The sequence below is a fragment of the Strongylocentrotus purpuratus genome, unplaced genomic scaffold (genome assembly GCF_000002235.5).
Source record: "Strongylocentrotus purpuratus isolate Spur 01 unplaced genomic scaffold, Spur_5.0 spur5_scaffold_19, whole genome shotgun sequence".
Taxonomy (NCBI): Eukaryota; Metazoa; Echinodermata; class Echinoidea; order Camarodonta; family Strongylocentrotidae; genus Strongylocentrotus; species Strongylocentrotus purpuratus.
This window is the reverse complement of record NW_022145604.1, coordinates 10,289,900-10,311,322: the sequence shown is the minus strand read 5'-3', so window position 1 is coordinate 10,311,322 and position 21,423 is coordinate 10,289,900. Positions and strand designations below refer to the sequence as shown.

The 21,423-nt window shown below is 37.8% G+C and overlaps 1 protein-coding gene across 1 annotated transcript in view; it reads left to right on the top strand.

Moving 5' to 3' along the window:
• Positions 1-5,953: 5,953 nt before the first annotated feature.
• LOC753235 (microfibril-associated glycoprotein 4) overlaps positions 5,954-21,423 on the top strand; it is a 33,487-nt gene continuing 18,017 nt past the window's right edge. Inside the window, exon 1 of the mRNA XM_030990284.1 lies at positions 5,954-7,528. Coding sequence (XP_030846144.1) covers positions 7,156-7,528 — 373 coding nt within the window. The 5' untranslated portion in view covers positions 5,954-7,155. The remainder of the gene's footprint in view (positions 7,529-21,423) is intronic.

Sequence of the window (21,423 nt, the reverse complement as noted above, 5' to 3'; positions counted from 1 at the left end):
ATTTAATATCCAAATATTCACAAACATTATAAGGGTCTTAACAATTTTAATTGATTGTTTATATAAATTAATTTTAGATGACCAGTTCATGAACAAAACAAATCGAACACTTACATCACCTGCGCACACCCACTTGCACACACTTGCAAAAAAAGGAATATTTCTATTTTTTTCTCCAAAAATCATTAAGATACTTTCCGAACAAAAATCTTTATATGTGACACTCTATTCTCCTACATACTCCTATAACAGCGTCATGTACACCCCCTCCCCTTCCCGGCGGCTGCTATCGACTCAAGCAATCCTGCTCATGATAGTTGGCCTCTGCATTTATCCTGATTCCTTGACTGACCTTCATACTTTCAAGTTTTTAATTATATATACAATAATGCATTGTTATGTGCGTGTATTTCATTTGTCACTCTTTATGTAAATCAATTATATTATACACTATTTTTGTTATTTTAGTGTTTTGTATTAGGTTTATCAATTAATGCAGAAACATCTGCTTTAAAAAAATGTCTTTATAACATTTTTATCAGTATGTGCTGTTTATCATCAAAATATGTAATTTTATTAGTTTTATGTATTTATGTACTCGAACCGAAAATTGTTTTGATTTTGTATCTCATTATGAATTTGAATTTTCCCTTTGGTAGTGTCTGAGGGTAGTATGGTAATTCGTAAGGAGGAAGTTCTCTGGGGCTGTTGTCCTATGTGACTGTCCTTAGAGGAGATTGGTTGAGGTAAGTTGTCCGTAGGTAGTTGCCCTGAGATACTCTGAGGATGGTTGTAAGACACTTGCCCCTGCGTCAATTGCTCCGCGGTAACTCCATACGCTAACCTAATTCCTAACTCCACACAACACTACACCTAACCCCGTCCACAGCTTGGACTGTTTCCGTGTTGTGCGCCCTCAACTCTGAACCGGTGACATTAGACCTCGCCTCTCATTCTGTACCCCGATATAGACGGATGTTTCGGGTGCTCACGCGATGAGTGGAGACACCGCGCTGTGTGCTGGATGCGTGTGAATAAAAGAATATATACAAACGGACATGATCTGGACTGTACCTATCCCTGATCCTAATCCTATAACCCAACTGCAATCCTATCACACTAACTCTACATTCTAGATGAAATCCCGCCCCCCCCCCCCCCCCCACTCAGAGGTCGGAATGACCGCATGCGTGTTTGCCAAAATGTCCGGTAAAGGGGTATTTTTCGTGCGACAAAGTCCGGCCCGAGATTTGTAAAAAAAGGGGTGTATTTGACTTTTCACACGGAGATTTCTTTAAAAAGGGGGTGTTTTTCTTTTTCTCTCTCATCTCTTTGGACTCCTGAGAAATTATTCCAAATTAAGGGGGGGGGGGCATTGAGCATTTTTCCTGATTTAGGGGGGTCTCCAAGGCAGGAAAAGCCCGCGAAAAGCCCGCGAAAGGGGGGTTCGGAAATGTTGGCAGTCCTCAGATAGGGGGTGCTTTCAAAAAGAGGGTACGAGCATATGCGTACCCTAAATAACACTGAGTGGGGGGGGGGGGGCGGGGATGAAATAAAGAGTAGAGCAAAAGACCAAGGACCTCGACCCAGCACCTCCGGGGCGAGGTTTGTCTAATGAATGGTGATGGTTAGTTACCTGACTGCTAAGAAAGCATAAATGCTTGTAAGTAAGCAACCAGACGACCGACGGCTTTAGGCCATCTCCGAGGAACCTGGTATATGAGGATTAATGCCTTACCAAAGGACACTAGCGCATCGCCTTGGTTTTGAACCCGGGTTGCCGGATTACAAGACCACTGCTCTACCGACTGAGCTATTGGCCTCTGTCAGGAAATAGATTTATTTGTTTCGCTCTTTGGTCTGGAGTGTTCTTTGTTAAGGTCAGGTGAAGATGTTAAGGTTAGATGTTTTCTTTTCAGGCCAAGATGTATTGTTCCCTATGAATAGGCCTGGGGAAGTCATTAATTCAGTGTACATGTTTTATCTGTTGTTTAGCACACATTTAGGAAGCCTCTTTTCAATACAAGTATGTTCCTTTGTAAGATCATTTCCTCTCCAAATATTTGTAGTCATGTTTTTAGAATTTACTTAGTAACCGTAGGGTATATTAAGAGGTGAATTGACTAAAATAGCGATACAAATTGTACAAAAAAAATAAATAACTAGGCAACGAAAGAAGCAAAACAAAAAATGTATAAATCTTTATCGCAAATGTAAATAAAGTTACCTGTAACTGAGAGCAATTCACGATCCTCGACGGCCCAAACACCCAGAAGTTCAAGATTATCCTGCTTCGTATTCTCAACTTCCCTCTGATCTAAAAATTGTTTCATTTGCTAAGTGGCCGACATGTTCATTCGGAGTGAACCCGTATTATTTCTTTCGCAGCTATGAACCTCGAGACGATGAGATCAAGCGTTCATAATGAACACTTTATCTCATCGTCTCGAGAAATAATTTGGGTTCACTCCGAAATGAACATGTAGGCCACTTAGCAAATAAACAATTTTCAGATCAGAGGGAAGTTGACAATCCGAAGCAGGTGCGGTTCTAGAAGAACCATAAGAGGGGGAGGGGGGGGGGGTGGGGGCTTGAGGGTTCGTGCATTCATTTTCTTCATAAAAATGCCTCGCTTTATTGCATAAATAATCGAGTCAAACTTTCTAGGTGATTGAAGAAATTGTGAGTGGAAGAGGCTTAAGCCTCCCCCCCCCCCCTCCTCCCCCTTCTTCCGGCCTGGCCCCTCTAGAACCGCTTCTGATACGGGGTCACTCAGACTCTGTTAATAACAATTAGTCTTAGCTTAGTCACTCAGAGATGTCATTTCATAGTCAAAGGGGTGACGCGTGATAATCAGGATAATAGCGGAGTCGAAAATGACCCCTATGTTGCGTACTCTCAAGAACATTTTCCAAAAAATCTGACCCCCCCTGGGATTTAAAAAACTCGGTATAGAATGGGCTCTCTAGCAGAATAACTCTATGCACAAGCGTACGAAACTGGCTCTGGGGTCTGCAGCCCCCGCCCCTATTTTAAAATTGCCAATATTCATGCAACCGCCACTTTATATTCAAGCGGTGAAGCGGTTTATCTTTTATCTTATATATTATACCTTTGTAGTACATGTTCATGACGAAATTACATTGTTACTATAATTAAATGTCAAATATTTCATCACTCTCGTCGCTTCGCGATCGAATGTCCCACTTTTTCTGTTTGTTTTTTCGTTTTTATTTCATTCTCCTTTCGCATTACAAATAAACGACAACATAGTATCAACAAATGGATAGTGCATGTGTTAAATTACATCTGACATTAATGCACACATGTCAAACCACGTTTCAATCCATCGCCGACGGGCTAGGGCACCGTTTTACGATACCATTTTAAGTATAAGTACAAATTCACCGACATCCCATTAAAACGCGTAAATTGTAATTAAAAACATGCGCTTCAATGGGATGTCCCTCAACTTGTATTTATGATGGTTTCGTGGAATGATGCCCAGGTGTACATTTATTAGCCTGATGAGAATGATAAAATCAGTAGACGATGGTTTGAAAAAGAGCGTCAATGGTAAAGTATAAGTCATGGAGAAGAGTGAAATTGCAAAGATCAGTCATTTTGGTGTCATCCGAAGCTTTTATGGAATACGAAGATATTAATTTGAGTGCTAGAAATAGATGGGTGCATAGATAAAAAGGAATCCATACCACACGGTCGTGTGTCTACGATTCGTTGCTTTTGTTTTTCTATCGCTCTTTTTTCTCTCTATATGTCCCCTCTTTGTCCCCAACTCTCTCTCTCTCTCTCTCTCTCTCTCTTTCTCTCTCTCTCTCTCTCTCTCTCTCCCTCTCTCTAGTTCTATCTCCCTTCTCTCTCTCAAGCACATGATACCAGTGACGGATCCAGGGGGGCCCGGGGGGCCCGGACCCCCCCCCCCCCCCTTGAGAAAAAAATCATGTAAAATCACGTGATTTTTACCTTTTTTGGGGGTTGGGCCCCCCCCCCCCCCTGGCGCTCAAGGGGGGGGGGGGGGTGCAAATTGAAATTTTTTTGAGGATCAAAAAAAAAAAAAATGTGCTCACTACCCCCCCCCCCCCCCCCCCCCCCCCCCACCGGCGCGTTTTTCAAATTTTCGGGAGCAAAAAAAAAAAAAGTTGGGCCCCCTCCCCTAAGAAATCCTGGATCCGCGCCTGCATGATACAGTGATAGAATAAAGGGGAGAAAATCATGTACAGATTCACGAACAAACCAAAATGACAAATTAACAATAAATAATCAGACACATAGAAACAAAAAGGCAAAACAAGACAAAATCATTTGTTTCCACTACACCATACAACACAGAGCTACGTGGACATCCACCCTTCGCTACACACAATACACTCGCGAATTCATACACAAAGATCATATAAACACATTTTCATTTTAAATTTAACCGTTACATTTTTCTTTTGAGGCCGCCATCCTAGTCAAGCATCGCATATGATTGGTGTCTCCTGCACTTTTTTCACAGATAGTTCGGACAATACCTTAAATTTGTAATAACATGTTATATAAATATTAATTTCGTTATTATATGTAGCCTATATCAAATGTGAATAATATGTTGACATGAAGTCATTATTGTTTGTATATTTTGTATTATACCTTACGTTAATATGATCTTTGTTATTCAGTTATTTTTTTGGAAAAATGCAGAAATTAAATAAAATGAAATGAATTCTCTCTCTCCCTATCGCTTCGATTTCTTAGAAATTTCGTTTGATATAAACCTTGTATTCGATCGTAGAACACTGATTTTCTGTTCCAGTCAAAGAGGCTCCTGCCTTTTTCTCCCACGTGCACACACATTGTCTCAGTTGAGTGTATTATATTCAGCCGTCACTTCATGACGTTTCTGCTCTAACATGATGTAGCGCCATCTCTTATTTTTAATCCTAATTTAGGTTTCTTGTCAGTGATTTGTTTCAATCTGTCTATTCCCCACCCCCTCTGTCTCTCTCTTGCCTCTCTCTCATCCCCTCGCTCTCTGTCTCTGTACCCGTTTCTGTCTTCTGCCCAGCCCCACCCCCTTAATTTAATTCAATTTAATTTAAATTTATTTATAAATGTTTATTGTTATCTTCTTTTTTTTGGGGGGGGGGGGAGGGGGGGGGGTTGTATTTATAATTTTATTACGATAACAAGTTTTTCCAAACCTCTTTTAGAAGTATTGATATCATACGTAAAACATATATTTTAAAAGGGTACATTTAAAGAACTACAGTTTGTTTTGTGGCCTATATTTGCTTTCCCTAGTCTTTTTTTCGCTCTGTAGTTATTTGTTTTGTTTTGTTTCTATTTATCGGACTATTTACTGGTAATTTGTAATTTAGTTTTGTTTAGGAATCTGTACTTGTTTTATTTTTCCCCTGTATTTTCTATCCCTGTATTATTTGCTTGAAATCCAAAACTGTTTATTTATTTAATGAATTGATATGATATACCTCTCGGAAATGCACTTACACGTCCCCGTCTCGCTGAGCGGGTCCTGGGAAGCTGGATGGCCTTTCGGTTTGCGGTTTACAAACATTGCGCCCCCCCCCGACGAGTTTGGGCCCACATCTTTACATGTCATTATGAACAAATATGAACATATTTTTAAAGACCGTAATAACCTAACATGTAGTACGGACGGTGGAAAAGATTTACAAACACACTGTTTTTAGATAACCATTCTTGCTTTTATTCAATTTTCAAATTTTCGGGAAGGGGGCGTCGGAAATTTCCTCCTCAACGTTTGGTAACCTAGAAATCTGACTCAGTTATTGTATTCGGACAACATAGTCACAAGGGAGTCGTCACACAGTACGCTGCTTCCTGTCAAGACTAGCCATGTACACGGCCCACATAGCCGCTCACTGGTTTGACCCAACCGCAACACGTAGCAGCGAACTTCCAGTTATGTCAAACGAGTCATCGCCTCTTTTATTATGTTAACACGCAAAACCCGGCGGGCTCGGGGGAAATCGAGTTACCATATTTTCCCTCTCGGATCATATAAATGTCAGCTTGAACTTGTGATGCCTAGCAGTGTCCAGCGTTACCGGGAAATGGAAAGGACTTTGGATATGAATGGATAACTCGAGCTGTACGGGACTGTTCGTATTAGGAGTAAAGTTATAGATGATTAGTTTGATGAATGTTTGCAGAAATCAGTTTCACTGAAGTCATTGCCGATTGTTTCTTTCTCCCGCCGGGAATTCACGGTGTTTCATTGCTTGTTGCAACTAAACGATTCTCTGGATCATAACTCATTTCGGTTTTCGGTTGATGCTCTTGCTTTGCCCTGGATAAAGCGGTGTTACTTCAACGAATCAAACAATGTTCACAGAGCTGGCATCGATCTTTCTTTTCGAGTGTTCATGATATTCGCGCAGATCCCAGCACAAAAGACGTTTGCTTCTAAATTTAGAACAAGACTCGACTCACAAAGTCCCGGTTATAACTCCGATATTTGAATACTACCAGGTAGAGTAAGGCTTACCTTCTGATTTGTTTTTTGTTGGCACGATATCATCGAAATCTTCCAAATTATCATCATCCGCGCAATTTTCGCGCCAAATCGACAATCGTCTGCATAACCGTCTCATCTGTGAAAAGAAAATTACTCTTTTTTCCTTTTGTTGAAAGAAAAGAAAAAAATATTGAAAAGGATCTGATGCCAAGTCATAATTGTGAACTTGAGTATTGAATTAAAAGCCTTTCTGGTGGGAAAGACATGTTAGATTGTATTTTAATTGATTTCTCATTTAAACGATATCAAATATCCTCGACGTCATCTTGAAGAAAAAAATCTAGGTCACAGATTGCTTCGTAATGCTTCATTGATTTCAGGAAATATGCTCAACTGTTCACAAGTGTTTAATGCATGTAATAGAGGATACTTATAAGGGCATATTGTGAATCTGCTGGTATCATTTGTATCTACTTATGTCGATACTGCAACATTGTCATCGTTAACAAAATAAATTACAGTGGAGTACTCGCCATTACTAATTGTGACCTCATAAAGGATTACATTCAAGTGACAGGCCCGGGTTTCAGCTGGTTTGTTTCGATTTGATCGCTTTTATATAGTCAGAGAATCTGAACGTTCCCGAAATCAAGATGAGAACTTTCAGCAATCTTCGAGTGTCATCGGAACACCATCACCATCTCATCAGTTATCTAACCCTATTCATAATCCAGCTTACCAGCGTTTTCTGCTACACGGTGGGCAATGGTCGTCCCAACGCGAATCCGTTCGCCAGCGGTAGCTACAACACGTACACCGGTGCGGGCCGGGCGTCGGGTACGACCGCGAACGCCAATCCGACGTCGTACGGTGGAGCCACTTGCTCCCCGAATGTCTACGTGGCTCCCACTATCAATTGCTCCACCAATGAGCTCCAGGTGGAGCTGAAGAGGATCCAGCAGGACGTGGCCATGCTGTATGAGAATATGCAAAGGCTGGTGGATCGAGTAGGCTCAGCGCTGCCAGGTAAGCCCTCACATTAAATCATAATGCCCATTGCGTCATTTGCTTGACGTTTGATTGCGTCAGAAACTTTGACGCACCACGTGAGATGAGCGTGATATTTCATTTACGAAAATCGATTTGTAATATTCCCAACGCATGGGTGCAATGTCTTCACGGGATTGAATAGCGCGGGTAATAACGCAAACTAACGCAAATTAGGAGTTACAGGCCCGGGTTACAGGATGTAAATTTGAATCGTATATCTTACTATAGATATACGGAGGGGCCCCGGGGGGGGGGGGGGGGGCGAATGGTCAGAATGCCAGCCCATGCAAAATGGATTCTCCGTTTTCTGAAATAATGGGTGTGTCTGGGGTACTCATTATGGTAATTATTATGAAATTGAATTAATTTTCATTTTGTTTATCATAATACATTTTCTGTATTATTTTATTAAACCTAACAAACAGATATACGACCAAGAAAGCAACATAGAAGATGGGTGATTGCATAGGGTACATACCACACACCTGCACATGCCGACTTCCAAAGTCAATGTAGTTCTAATAATTAAATCAAGTGATCCCAAATTCAATAGTAAGTTGATGGACAACCGTAAAATTTCATTAGTGACCTACCATAATAAAATTAATTATATAGAATTCAGACAGTGAGGCCGCAAGAGTGGATTTAATATAATTACCTGGTAAAACGGGTGATATCATTATGGAAGGATTAAAATCGAACAAAGTAAAAAGGGAAAAAAAATATATAGATTGGTAGATTTGAAATAGAGAGATATGAGAACATTTTACTTGATCATGGAAATGTTGTATTACTTATTTGTACCGGACAATTATAATGAAACAAGCGTTATGAATATGAAACTTGAGGCGCTTATACTTATTTAAGAAGGAAAGAAAGAGATATATATATATATATATATATATATATATATATATATATATAAAATAGAGAGGGAATGAGGTTTGTGTAAAAAAAAATGTTGATAAATTATTTATACCCACGCTTGTTTGTAGGCATCAAAGTGTCAAACTGTGGTTCAGTATCATCGTGGTGTGACTTGATTACCGTCATGGAAAGCTACATTTATATTCTCAGCATTTTGTTTACCTTCTTCGTACCGACAATTATAGCCTGCCATTGTGGCTTTAGACTGACACTTGCCTATTGCTTACTTCCGCTCGTGTTTAATAATGTTATATTCTGCTCTAACCTGTTTCATGTGAAAGTATGACGATGTATTCCCGACATCAGAGGGAAAAACAATTACCCTCAAATGTTCATAATTCGATTTGGTCTTACGTGAGGGTAGATCAAAGTGAATATCAAAACTCAGATAGGATTATTCTCTTCGAAGAAAAAAACGGCATGTGCATTGTAAGAGAAAGTGGCAAATTAATGGAAATACAGGCTTATTTAAAGTATATCTTTTCGAAACAGAATTCTGTAAGAGTTCTTGTACATTGCCAAGAACAGTTTCACTACCCTTTCTCAAAGAGAAGAGTACATCAGCTTTAGGAGAGAGAAAAACGGCCCCGACCCGTGTTTTAAAGAAAAATTGGATACCTTAAAATACACCCCAAATGTGTCCCCTTTCCAATTGTCGACCCGATAGGAAGCTGAAAATGCGAAGACGATCTTTCTCCCCGCCACCGGGCTCGTCAGATCATTTGTCAGAATTGTGTTTCATCCCCCCCCCCGTGTTCAAAGTAGTATACTGTAAATACTAGAGGGACATCAACATCGTACTTACACTTTAAAGAAGAGTTTTAACACTTGCTTTTTCTTGAGATATTACTAATAATTATTTAGAGGAAATCTGATTTATAGATGCCCTTTTATCTTCATGATTCATCGCTTTTATGGGGTCATCCTGAAATCCGAACAAAAATAAATCCTCTCTAAAGTCAAAAGGAGCATGTCGATTCAGTGGCGTAAGAACAAACAACGTGAATGAAACTTAAAGGCATCGTTTAACAATGTTAAATATGAGATGCATAGCCCTTCGTGTTATCAGTGTCTGTGATTATGGTGTAATATTGAATACTTAAACAAATTGCGCTTCAAAATGATCATGAAGTGCCTCAAAAAAGTAAAAATCTTTGAGTGACCGGTTTTACCATACTCATTTCCTCCAATAGACTGTAGTGTTATAGAAACCGTTAGGGAAACGAAAAATGAAATTCCGATTACCAATGTCCATTATATCTTTCACCGAGGAGGACGTTGTCCCACGCCTCCCCCATGACCCCATACCATTAGGTTATATACGAAATAATAAAGAAAACAAACAGATGAAGAAACAAATAACAAGAACAAGTGGAATGCAGTTATAATATAATAACAAAATATACATAAATAGCAACACCAAATTGAAAAGAAACTCAACTATGATATAAAGTCGAGTTTATTATATAAATAAAGTGAAAATCGCTATCAAAGGTGTCAGATATTGGAACCCCGGACCGTTTTATTCCCAAGTTTCTCTATATCGCTATTTCAGAAATTGGCGGGTATCGGAGAATGAAAGAAAATAAATAATACAAAAGATTCAATCCGTAACCGACGAAATTGGAATCCAAACAAAGAAGTACTAAAAAATGGTTTGTTTCTTTTACTTTGCTTTCTCGGAAGTGAGTTTCCCGCAAACAGCTGTTTTTTGGACACTCAATCTGATTAATATTTCCTCCCAATTGGTCCAATAATGTATCCTATTGACGACTCAGTGGGATCTTTAAAAATCCCTGTGGCAGGAAATACCAAACGGAATAACATCCCTTCGCGTGAGCTGTAATGAAATCGGAGAACGTATTAAGTTCTGATTTCACAACTTGAAAGTGCAATATCATTTGTTTTGTTCAAACAAAGCAAAAATATTATGTGGTCAATTATTATGTAATTCAGTTTCCCCTTATCATCATCACTTACTATCTATGAACTACTTACTTTCCAAAAATGATATATTCAGCCGCATTGTGATGCACTAGACAATAATCTAGTTGCCTGAAAACGTTTTATTTTTTCAAGAAAGAAAGACAAAACTTTATGATAAATAATGGCAAAATCTACAACTTTTTATCCCCCTTTATCTTTGTTTTACTGATAAAAAATATTATTGAAATACAGTTATAACTTAACTTTATGATAGGAACTGATGTTAGATACGATATTTGACTGCAGCTTGATATAGGTAAGCCGATAACATTTATGTTAGAAACCTTTTCACTCCTTACACGACTCAAGGGTAATTTCAATACCCATTTGTATATTCTATAGAAATCATGTTTAGGTTATGTAATATGTCATTAATAATGCTTGTAACATTTTAGAGGTCAGTAAGTTATCACTTCGACCACGCGACGCATTCCAGGAAGGAACAATCAACTAGGATTTCGTTGACGACAACAATAACAACGCTACCCAACGACCACAATGGGATAAACAGATAACAATGAATCAGCATGCTGTTAGAGGTTGTGATGAACTCGATGAATGATCTCCTCATGTAGGCCTGTCACGCGTTATGTCTTTATAAGATGATGGAGCGGATCCTAATCACATGATTGGTTGAGAGCGTTCACGTGACCAGGCATTTATTTTGCCTAACACGTAATTTGTATAATGACCGGTCATTATCAATTGCAAATGACCGGTCATTATCAAAATTATGTTATAAAACATCATTTTATAATACAAATAAAAAATCATCTTATGTAACAAATAATACACATCAGTTTGTTCGGCCAGTAGTAAAATTAACCCCACTCGGTACCTTCAAAACAGTCCAAACACCCTCGGCTATCGCATCTGGCGTGTTAGACTGTTCCAAAGGTACCTTGTGTGGGTATTTCTTACCAATGCACTCACTGCTGTGTATTATTTGTATATGAATAATCAACACATTGATAGAGAAATGGATATTAAGGCATTTATCGGGGAGAGCGAGATGGAGGGAGACGGGGAGAACAAAAAGAGGGGGGGGGGTGGTGGGGTGGGCAGGCAGAAATAAGGCTCAAGGAATTATCTCCTCATGTAGGTCTGTAATGCGTTATGTTTATAATCAGCGTAAAACGTTATATAAATATTACGAATCAATCAAGGGGGAGGGGGGTTAGGGAGGAGGGAGAGTGAGGGACGCCAATGATGAACTTATTGTTGGTATTTCACGCGTTATGTCTATAATAAACACAAAACGCGTAGATAAAACAATCAATATTACGAGATTTATCACGGAAGGGGAGAGGGATGGGGGAGGGGAGAAAGACAGAGAGAGAGAGAGAGAGAGATAATGAACTCAATGAGTGATCTCCACATTACGCCTGTCACACGTTACACGTATGTTTATTTATTTTGAGTGTTCAACACAAACACCAAAAAAAAAATCATTGCAAGATTGATCGACATAAGTAGGCAGTGGGAAGGGATAGAGAGAGATTGATATACAAATATAAAACGAAGAAACATAACGTACGATCACAGGACTATGGAGGAACATACAAGGAAGAAACAGTAGTAGCTATGGAGAGGAAAAGAAGGATAGATACAGGGGTACATCAAATAGAAAGAGGAGAAGAAGTGAAATAGATAAGCAACCTAAGTCAATAAGATTAGATGGAGAAAAAATAGAGAGGGGTAGACATTGGCACAACGCATCACAGAATAATGAGGGTTGTATTATTGCGTGTAAAGGTTACCCGTCTTAAAAATGAGTATTGGTCACTATTTTAAGTTGTTAGTCAGAGAACATGTCAATTTACCATAAAAGTGTCATTAGGCCTTCCGTGAAAAAAATAAAAAGACAATGCTCTCAAAGAGACATTCACTGCTGAAATCTCGGAGTATTGAAACATAATACTTTTTTTCTTTCTTTGCATTTGCCATTCGCGTGTGTTTATTTTACCGCAGAAAACACACAGCCTAATTGTGATTCACAAAACAGTCACTTCCTTCAATTCCAATGTCTGGGACTGCACTGAGTTCCTGATTCACCACTTCCTAGATCGCCTTGAAAAACAGGCAAAAATCCTTGCAAAAGTTCGCCCGTGCTATTATTATCAGCTGCTATTAATACAATGTTGCCGGAATAAAGTCAAGACACTGAAGCCGCATGGAGATTCCCCCCTTCCTACCAATTTCCGCACGCTTTTAGCAGAAGAATGTGGATATTATTGATTTGTTCCACAGTCATCGTTACTGCGTTCATACTCAGTTCACAGTTAGCTCTCGCTTTGTTAACACCATCTGTAAATGTATATACACGCAAATCTCAATTGTATTTGCAAGATTCATGCATATAAAGGCAGACATTATTGCACTTCATACTTCCTTTCATACTTAATTCTAACGGTAAGCCAAAAATATACTATAATATATACTATAATATAAGGAATAACGAAATATAGAAGGAAAAAGAAAGAGAAGAACGATAAAGGAAGAAAGAACGACGGAACAAAAGTATTTTATTTACGTTAATATTGTATTCAGATTGGATCAGTTTATACTCCATATATAGATAAATCTGACAGGCGTTATGTCAGTGTGATCCAGATGCACACATCCGAGAGGTGTCTAGAAAAACCTTGGAAAAACCACAAATAAAAGCAACAAAGAAACAATACAAAAGCACATTTAGAATTTCCGATATAAGAGCATTCCTTCCACCGGAATTGAGTATTCAACCTGCGGGTCCCAACTTGAGTAAAGTAGCCACAAAAGTTGGTAATAATGATAATTAATACCAATACTACTAATTGTGTTTTATTTACCATGGGTAGCATTATCAGTATTGATACTGCTCTTCCTGTGGTCGCCCTGTAATACTGATTCCCTAGCGTCACCAACTACCCATTTACACATGGGTGTAGAGTGGCAAATACGGTATAGTGATGGGCAGGGATTCGAACCCTCAACCATTTGATTGAGAGTCAAGTGAATAATCCATTATTACCACGACACATCTATAGCGTTCTTGGTAGGTTAATGTTAATGGCCCTTATGATGCGATATGAATCGAAGGGTCAGTGACACAAAGACGTAACTGCATTTTTGCCATTTTGATAAAAAGTGGTTTATGTGTCACTGAGCACTTGGGCCTTAAGGAGTTAAGTCTATGTTTCACTAGCCATTATCTTCAATGGGGTGTTGGGTGGAGTTAAATCTTTGTGTTTTCCTGGAAAGTCCACATTTTCCTGAACATTTTGATATCAAATACTCAATTTGTCAAATATGGAGTTACGTCTTTGTGTCACCGAACCCTCGGAAAGTACTGTGCTGACTGATAATATCAGATTTCGGAACTACATGTAAGCCTATCGTAATTATGAGGATGATTATGAATATAAATGTTACCCTTTTTAGGTGTTCATACAAACGGACCAATCCACAAAGTGGAAGTAATCGATAAATGTATTCCGTAAATGTCGAATGTAAAAGAAGAAGGGAAACTATCTTTCTTGTTTCGGATGTAGTGGGCTTATAGGCTTAATTATGGATACGATAAGTGGGTGTATGTGTATCCTTAACGTTCCGGTTTATGTTGCTCTTTTAAAGTAAAGATCGAGTTCTAATAAAGATTACAAAAAATAACTTGTGAGTTTTCTAATTTTGGGGGATGTTGGTTTTCAAGAATATCAAACTACAGATATCTCATGAAAATAAATGCTCTTGAAAATTCCATCATAATCGAAATACGACGAGAAATTACTGGAAAGTTTGGAACAAAATCTTATGCTTCATGAGTGTGTAGTCCCATGTAACCATTTTTGTTGTTGCAGTATTTGTGATCTTTCATTTGAATCATTCCAACACGTCACAGTACATGACTTGTATGTACTTCATATACACGGCCTTTCCCTATATTGCCCATTTTAGTTCTGTAACAAAATATAGTGCAATATGTCTTTGTGAAGTAAACTTGAAACGAATTTTCTCATTCACCTGTTACGAATATTTGTTTCCAATAGTCAGAATGCTAATTGCATACATTACCTGGTGTAACGTAGGGCAAGCCATAATGATTGCCCAACCTGGCAACAAAGAATGTATGCAACTTGCATTCTGATTACTGAGATACAATGATGTATAACGGGTGAATGTTATAGCTAGTCGTTAGGTTAAACGTGTATAAAATCTGAGTAAATTTTGAAAATCGTCTATTGCCTCAAGATAGAACCTCTCACAATGTTATTGCAAAATCAGAACATATAGCTCCGTTTAGTCTCATTTCACAACGCTCTCTATCGTCAGAGTCAGCAGCCATACATGTTAGCCAATGGAATTGTAACAAAAAATCGTTAAAATTTTCATTTTTTGTTTAAACGAAAAGCACATCCACCGACTTACGTTATCACTAGCTCTTTTATTGGAATCCTCATGTCCCATTGACTTTTGAAAGTTCACCCACCGTAATTTGATCAAAATAGGTTGCAAGCTCGTCATTGCCTGTAGTACACATGTGAAACAAGTCGAACTTTGGACTCAGTTTGCCAAGCGATTTTAAGATTATAGGTCAAGCACACGTAGGATAAGAAGCATGAATTATCATTCATCACTTCTGCTTGGTTCATTATGTCCATTTCATCCAACCCCCCACTGTCTTTTTTCCATTTAGTAAAAGCAAACATTTTGCCGAGTTAAGCAAAAACATGAATATTCATAAACGGTCAGACAATACAGCCTTTTAGTACGTAACGTATAGTGAATGGGAGTGGGCAATGATCCGTCCAGGTGGTAGAGGTCAGTGGTTTGTGCTGGCAATGTTCACGCGAGCGAAAATGAGACAATCGGAGCAATATGCTGAACTTTATCTTTAAAGACCCTTTCCAATGAAAATACAAGTTGATATAAATGGTAAACTGAATGAATGTAGAATACAAATAGAAAAGAATAAAAAGTATTTACCCTTTCATTATTGCACAAAAATCAATTAAAACCTCATTTTTCGCACCCCTCCAAATTACGGGTCAACAGGGGTCAACTTTGCCGAAGTTACAGTGACGACATAACATGTGGATCCGACCGGTTCAAGTATTAGCTGAGGCGATGAGCCGTGCTTAAATTAATGCAAATTCATTGTGAATAGGCATACCACATAGGATGATGTCATCAAGTCTATAGCAAGTTTTAGGCCGACAACTTCCGATTTTCAAAACTTCCGATTTTGAGTTTTCAGAGAGCTGATACTCCTCTGAACGACCCTAAAATGGCATATAATTAATATTATTTTCATCTATGGCTCATTAGCTTTCCGTTGATATATAATTCGTCCATTTCATTTTTCAGTTCGGATATGGTCTTTAAGTATGGCTATAGTTAGTAAGTGGGAGTATTTGTAACCTAAATAGTCATTACGTACCGGTATGTTATTCTTTGAATTTGCCCAAACTACTCCATGGCCTCATTGACCTCGATCGCAAACCAGGGAGAAATTGCGAAATATATCATGAATGAATTAGCGAAAATCATTTCTGATTAAAAACAGGAAGTTAAAGGTTGAAAACAATCGAATGCCGTGGTTTGGGGGGATTCTGAAATCCACCCTTTATGAGGTTGTTAAATGTTTGTGTGGATGATGACGTAATGGCAGGGTATGGTTAAGAGTAATGGGTTTGGTTTGAGGCTTGGTTTGAGCATGAACCTTATACATGGTTTGAGGTTTGAGGTGAATTATAAAAAATGAGTTGCCTTTGTTGGAAAGCCTTATCTTAAAATGACGATTCATTCGGCTTAATAATCATGTCGATATTGATTTGTGTGTGTAGGGATTGGAAGAAGGTTAGAAAGAAAGAGAGACAGAGAATGAGAAAGAGAGAAAGAGAGACAGATAGAGAGAGATGGAGGCAAAAAAAAAGTGTACACCTAGAAAATTGCTAATTATTAAAAAAAAAATCATCAGTGAACATTAAATTATTATACATCTTATGAAAGAGTTTTTTTTTTTATATCCCATATCATTTGGTGTCATTTTTGTGTGGTATGTGTTCACGCTTGAATGCACAGGAGGTGAAAGTGCAAACATCGACTTGCGCCAAAGTGATGCCTTCAGTATGTATTATGTTGGGATTAGCGGAGTGAGAGAATTAATTAATGTATCAGTCGAAATGCTTTTTGTAGAGGCAAAGTCACACACACACACGCGCGCGCAAACAAAAAATATGTTAATTTATATTTGATATTCGATATTTGATATGTGTGGCATGATTAACTTTGTTAGGGATGTTATTTGCATCTGCAAAGACCGAATTAATACCCGAATCCCAATTGTTTTATACAAACATCACACAAGCAACTTTTGCGCAAGTCGATTTCTGCACTCATGCGAAGAATGCCTCCTGTTCATCCAAGCGTGAACACATAAAACACTCTTTCTTAAGATGTATAATAATTTACTCTTCATAGATGATTTTTTTAAAATAATCAGCAATTTTTCTAGGTGTAAACTCTTTTTGACTCACACTGTAGTTAGCGTCTTAATTAAAATCGCCTATATGTACAAGTGGAACAGAGAGAACATTTTTGTTGTACACATAATTATAGCTGATCATTATGATTATCCTTCTGGGCCACATCTTACAAAAAGTTAATATTAAAGGGGAAGTCCACCCTGAAATTAAGTTAGTTTTAATAGGAGTAGAAAAATGAGAGAAACAAGTCAGTGAAAGTTTGAGCAAATTCCGATTAAAAATAAGGAAGTTAGGATTTTTGAAGTTGTGATCAATCAAACACAAATTGGCAACTTTATGACGTATCATGCGAGCTCAACTTCCATTTGCTCAGTACTAAAAAAATCTACAATTTTCATTTTCCCTCAAGAAAAATTTCAACCATACATGCACCCTAAATATAATAATTGCAAATATGTTTCTATACTCCCCCTGCAAGGAACAAATATATATTCCGTCATCAATAAAGAAGAAAACATGATTTTATGGAATATTATGCACAAAGCAAATGAAGGAGAGCTCGTATGATAAGTCACAGAGTTGCCAATTTGTATTTGATTGATCACAACTTCAATAATTCATAACTTTCTTATTTTTATTCAGAATTTGCTCAAACTTTCACTCACCTGATTTTCTTATTATTCTGCCTCTATCGAAACAAACTTATTTCGGGGGTGGACTTTCCCTTTAATTGCAACTATGTAGATAAGAGAAAGGAGACTTTAAACTTGCGAATGATTGGAGGACTTGAGATTGATTCGGATCAATCGCAACTCCTTATATAAGATGGGGCCCTGTTGTATATTATTTACGTCACATATAACACCATCTCATGAAGGTGTGACATCTCAATTCTCAGTACTCAACTTTGAATGACGTCATAATCTGCATTCTACATGCTTGATCAGTTTTATCGTCCAATTCATGCGAAAACTAATTATTTGCTTTATTGATATTTATCCATGCATGAACGTATACTGTAAAAGAAATTGCGAGATAAACTTCTGATCCAGTTTGATGCATGCCAGAAACACGACAGCGGGAAGGCGTGAAATTCATTATCCAAACAAATTGATTTTGTCAGAATATAGCATTATGGCCACACCTGGTTGATTTCTTATTTTCGTAAGCAAATCTTTTGACACAAAAAAATGTTCCATTTAAATTTTCCAAGATACAAAATGATGGTTATCTTGCTAGCATCATTTAACATTATTACATTAAACGTATAACTTTGTTTCGCAATTTCGATTTCATCTTACAATGACTTACAATATGTATTTTAGTATATGTATATGTTTATATCTCTTTATATTTTAACTTGTTTGTAAATTGAACATTTTCAGCCTGCGAGCTCAGTGCTTGTTTGATGTGATTTCTCAATAAACCAAACCAATTCAATTAAAAAAAACCACTATACTTTAACTTCTAGCACGGTGTAAATGGGCTTTCATTGTGTCAAATAAATTCATATCGCGAAAATAAACTAATTTCCGAACATTCTTTTTCACATTTTGGCGGTGTTTTGTTCTTGAACTCAAATGTTAGAGGGCATTTTATTTATGCAGCGCCAGCGGCGAAGCCAGGGTATAACGACGCCCCTTTTCGTAACTTTTTCTTGACCCCACTTTCTAACACCCATCTCCACTATCGCGATGTTTACACTTATATATTTAATGTGACATACAGACCGATAAATATTCAACTATTACGACCTGACCAAACAATATTTCATCGTCAAATCCGGTGATTATAATCATATTTCTTCTCAAATCTGTCATCCAAACGTAAATAAAAATAAAGGTGAAAAAGCCGCCGATTGTTTATGTTCTTCATATTATTATTGTTATTCTCCTCCTCCTCCTCCTCCTCCTCCTCATACTCATCCTTTTTTCTCTTGTTCTTGTTCTTTCCATTCTCTTCCTACACTATCTGCCTTCTACATGTTCTTCTTCTCACCCTCCTTCTTCTTCGTATTTTCTTTCATTCTTGTTCGTTTCCTTCTACCCCTTCTTCTTCTCCTCCTCTTTCTCCTTCTCCTTCCTTCTCCTCCCTTCTTTTTCATCTTCACCATTTTCCATTGAAACCACTTAACGCCTGGGTGGAGGAGTTACCGCTTACAAATATTTACCTCCTTGAGATGATGGATTAGGTATTTATGGATGATAAATTTTCGATGAGTCGGTAGGATCAGAGAAGTCTTGGCATTGGATGTAATACCCCAAGGATATGGTATTAACCACTGGTCCATCCACTGGTCTACTCAATTCGTCAATGAATTTTACACGTTAATGGCAATGCACTTTCGACAGTTAAATGCTATTTGGTCCAGTACCAATTCGTCCAGTACCCAGCTCATTTTATCCCATTCGGTCTATATCAAGATTGTGGACTATCTAGTAGGTCTTATGTCAATTTTGTACTCATTTTGTCATGATAATATTAATAGTATCACTACTAATATAGCGCAATTCCTGTCCTAAGACATATCAGTGCACTTTACATAAATTACATATTTATTACCCTAGCTTTAGCTCCGGTGACCGTTATCAGCGCACGGTTCATTGCAAGGAGTAATCCTACCAGGTATACCCATTTACCTCACCTGGGTCGAGTGTGGCAAATGTAGATTAATGTCTTGCCAAAAGGACATTAGTGCCGCGGCGGGGCTCGAACCGCGGACATTGTGATCCACAGTCTGGTGACATATCCACTCGACCACGACACGTCTACATAGCCAACCCCTTGATCTTGGACGAAGCGAAAATAAGACGAAATGATTTTCGACATGTATGTGTTTGGGCGAAATGCGATAGGACGAATTGAGGATCCGACTAATTGACACAGGGGTTAGGGGTCGCATTCTTCTTCTGGGAGTTAAATGTTTTAAAAAAATGTCTTGATGGTTTAACAAGTAACAAAATAAAACAAAATAAAGCAAAACGAAGCGAAATTGCAAAAATGAAAACACAAATGAGGACGAGATGAGAGAATGGAGATGGAGAAAATGAAGGAAAAAAGTTGAAAATAAGATAACAGGAATACTAAATGTACTTGGAGATGTTTTTATTAGTCCTCTAATATTTTTGTTTTGATTTGTTTTGTCGATTGAAATGAAAGGTTTTATACGCCACAGCGCAATTACAAAGTTATCAATCAAGGGCGATTTACCGGTAATCCATGAAAATCCGCTCAGACAAGCGATACCATGATAAAGAAGATCAATTGGAGGAATGTGCATTTATCTTCATAGTCGTGTAAACACTGATTTCCCCGTCAGTTCAACGTCATTTGTTATGGAAAGAAAGATCAAATGTACACTTGTACAATTACTTTTTTTTGTACTTTGTAAAATACTGTTTGTAATTTATTAATTGTATATAATTTGTATTTTTTATTTTTGGAAATAGAAATACAAATTTGAACACCGGATCGACGAAAGCCCGAACAAAAATGTCAATTCAATTCAATTCTTTTTATTTCGACTCAAAACAAAAGATACAAATTATTCACAATTCACAATTATAATTATACAACGCAAACAAAAATATGAAACACTTTCTAAATACATTCATGTGGAAAAATACATTATAATCTTTTGATCTTAGAAATAAAATTATAGTAATGTTGAAAATACTTTTGCTCTGAGAGGAGACAAAATCGTTTATTAAAAAGAAGCACAAAAAAAAGGGAACGAAAAAAAAAGAAAGTTTAAGCCCTATAATCAAAGGAATAAAAGAAAATTCATTCACACTTCCCCTTCCCCTCAGAAACCTACACCACCACACCCTTCTCCCCTCTCATCCGAGAACATGAAATTAGTCAATACTTCGTGGCTGTCGTTGGGTTCAGAATCGGTTTGGTTGGTGGTCGGGATGGGCTTGAAGAGTGTGAGAAGTGCTCAGAAGGATTATCTTCTAGTCAAGTGGTTTGAGGAGGAAGATATCGATGTATTCAGTTAGAAGTATCTGGGTCGAGTGGTTTGAACTCTTGACTTTAGATACGAAGGTCATGGATTCGAACTGGGGCATAGCACTTATGTCATTTAGCAAGGCATTTTATCATGGGCCTTGAGGCCGTGCTCTTCCACACATTCAAGAAATATTTAAAGCAATTTCCCTGCCATCGACGAAGTTCCATCAATGTTCTTGGGTTCTACTCCACTACATTTTTCGCAGTGTGATGGAGAGGTTCAGTGAAGACCAAATTCTGGTCGTTTTAGATACATGTATTGCCCAAGTGTTTTATTCTTGGTACCGTGGACATAGGTCTCATTTGATCTTTCATGCTAAACAAAAATTCAAAGATTTTACAAAAGACAGAGTAGAACCTAGTACATTATGTACTACCTTCTTGGTTTTACTAGGCCTAAAATGTAATAACCTTCTGGTACTCTGGATCACTTGAATATAAAAATACATCTTCAAGAAAATTATATACAAAGTCATATCT